The 2,738-nt window shown below is 39.3% G+C and overlaps 1 protein-coding gene across 1 annotated transcript in view; it reads right to left on the reverse strand.

Annotated features, from left to right (window-relative positions):
• Nucleotides 1-850, reverse strand: part of LOC106472872 (potassium/sodium hyperpolarization-activated cyclic nucleotide-gated channel 2-like) — a 14,808-nt gene extending 13,958 nt beyond the window's left edge. The window contains exon 1 of the mRNA XM_022401416.1: nucleotides 698-850. Coding sequence (XP_022257124.1) covers nucleotides 698-823 — 126 coding nt within the window. The 5' untranslated portion in view covers nucleotides 824-850. The remainder of the gene's footprint in view (nucleotides 1-697) is intronic.
• Between the last annotated feature and the right edge of the window lie 1,888 nt (nucleotides 851-2,738).

Raw genomic sequence — 2,738 nt, forward strand, 5'->3', positions numbered from 1 at the left:
GTTTAGACTGCTGAGAAACAAAATGTTGCCCTGCCTAAGACTGCTGAGAAACAAAATGTTGCCCTGCCTAAGACTGCTGAGAAACAAAATGTTGCCCTGCCTAAGACTGCTGAGAAACGAAATGTTGCCCTGCCTATCTATCTAGAGAATATCAAAGGTCAGTTTGCTTTCATTACTGCCTACATTTTAGCTCCACTACGATTTAGCTGTGCGTTTTTAACATTGATTTAATGAAGCTGACTAACTGAGAACGGTTTGCTAAGCCTGAATGAGTTTCGTTTTTGACATGCAAAAAATACGAAACACACATTTTACTACGCATATTGATTTTCTATTTCTTTAAAATTTTCCAAATTATTTTTCTAAATCCACGAACAGTGGTGTGCATAAATAAAAACTGTTAACTTGAACACTGTCGATTGTTAATATAATTTAAAAAAAATGAAACCAATTAATTAGCTCCCCTGTGGTTCAGTGGTAAGTGTGAGGGTTTATAATGCTAAAGTTTGGCGTTCGATACACGTAGTGGACACATCGCCGAAAGAAACAAACGATTGGTGAACGAAAATTAAAAGAATGGTCTAAAGATGTAAAACTAAATTTGAATATTTAAATAACTTATACTACAATTATGACCACAAGTGTTTTTTGGGGTCGTCAAAAAGTGACCAAGGGTCTATATAGTGTTTCAATTCACCTGAAGTTCATTAATGGCAACCCAGGAACTAGGAGGGTATCCTTGGAGCATGGGGACTAAAAACTGGAGACATCCGCTCCAGTGACCAATCAGCAGCATCATACATATCAAGTTGAAAATCTTCATGAATACATTGGCCACGTTGAGAAACTGAAAAAACAAAACAAAAACCAATCAGGAAGTGACGTTAAGAAACTGAAGACTACCAAACAGGAAGTGACGAAATATTATTAATACTACATGGACTGTTACAGTTTACTTAAAGGGTTACCAATAACTTTCTTAATATACAAGCTACTATTTACTTATTCGTTTTGATTCAACGCTATATGCTTTACAGTGCCACCTGGTGGCAAGTTTTGAAATTTACAGTTTTTATATAAAGATATCGTTAACCAATGTACAAGACACCGTCATAATTACTAGATGATATGTTTTGTATCATTACTTATAGCAGCTACAATAAAAAACAATCGCCTGGTGAAGTATTTTTTTTTTTTAGAAAGTATAACCTTTGTTACTATAGAGATGATATTGTATTTTTCTTTCTCGAACGCTGGGTGTGGTCTAATGATTATCGTGCCCGGACTGTGAATTCGATGGTTCTAGTTCGTGTCCCTTTGCCGCAAAATAGCGCTCTGCACTTTGGATCAGTAGGAGCATTATAAGGGGGGACGGTCCCACTATTCGGTCAGCCAGTATTAGCCCCTGGCGATTGGTTGCATTATAAGGGTGACGGTCCCACTATTCGGTCAGCCAGGATTAGCCCTTGGCGGTTGGTTGCATTATAAGGGTAACGGTCCCACTATTCGGTCAGCCAGGATTAGCCCCTGGCGATTGGTTGCATTATAAGGGTGACGGTCCCACTATTCGGTCAGCCAGGATTAGCCCCTGGCGGTTGGTTGCATTATAAGGGTGACGGTACCACTATTCGGTCAGCCAGGATTAGCCCCTGGCGGTTGGTTGCATTATAAGGATGACGGTCCCACTATTCGGTCAGCCAGGATTAGCCCCTGGCGGTTGGTGCTGTTTCTGTCTTCCTTCTAGTCCATCAGTTCAAAATTAAAGACAAAAATTTTAAATAAATAAACATGTTTTCTCGCAGATGGCGGTAACGTCGAGTATTGCAATGACGTTTCGAAGATATAAGAAGGTATTTTCCTAAACAACTAATAGACTTTATATCATACCAGCCCCGATTACTGGTAGACATGTAAGCAGAAACGATAACAATCTTGCTACAATAACTGATAACACAAAGCCTAAACTGTTACCAGTGAATTCTATGCTTTAAAAAATGACGTTTCTATTAATTATGGTTCTAATTATCTGGCCCGGCATGGCCAGGTGGTTAAGGCACTCGACTCGCAATCTGAGGGTAGCGGGTTCGAATCCCTGTCACACCAAACATGCTCGCCCTTTCAGCCGTGGGGGCGTTATAATGTGACGGTCAATCCCACTATTCGTTGGTAAAAGAGTAGCCCAAGAGTTGGCGGTGGGTGGTGATGACTAGCTGCCTTCCCTCTAGTCTTACACTGCTAAATTAGGGACGACTAGCGCAGATAGCCCTCGTGTAGGTTTGCGCGAAATTAAAAAACAAACAAAACATCTAATTATCTTAATAAATATATAAACCAGCCTATCTACCTAACTAGTCCTAACTGGGGTATTAAGCATGCAATTATTATAACTTCAGGCTATGAATGATAATGGCCACTGTTACGTGGTAACTGAATTTTTTTTTTACTACCACGTGAGTTGTTACGTTTAAAACGAATAATTGTTACAGCATCGTAAGTTGTAACTCATAAACTGAACCATTTCTACGACCACTTAAATTGTTACGTGTTAATCGTATCACGTTTACGACCACGTGAATTGTGACGTGAAAAACGGTTCATTTTTTATGACCACGTAAATTGTTACGTGTAAACCGAAACATTTTTAAGATCACGTGAGTTGTTACATAAATATAGAACCCATGGTTTGTTTGTTTCGTTGTTTTTTTAATTTCGCGCAAAGCTACACGAGGGCTATCTGC

Source organism: Limulus polyphemus, unplaced genomic scaffold, assembly GCF_000517525.1.
Source record: "Limulus polyphemus unplaced genomic scaffold, Limulus_polyphemus-2.1.2 Scaffold5688, whole genome shotgun sequence".
In the NCBI taxonomy this organism is placed as follows: Eukaryota; Metazoa; Arthropoda; class Merostomata; order Xiphosura; family Limulidae; genus Limulus; species Limulus polyphemus.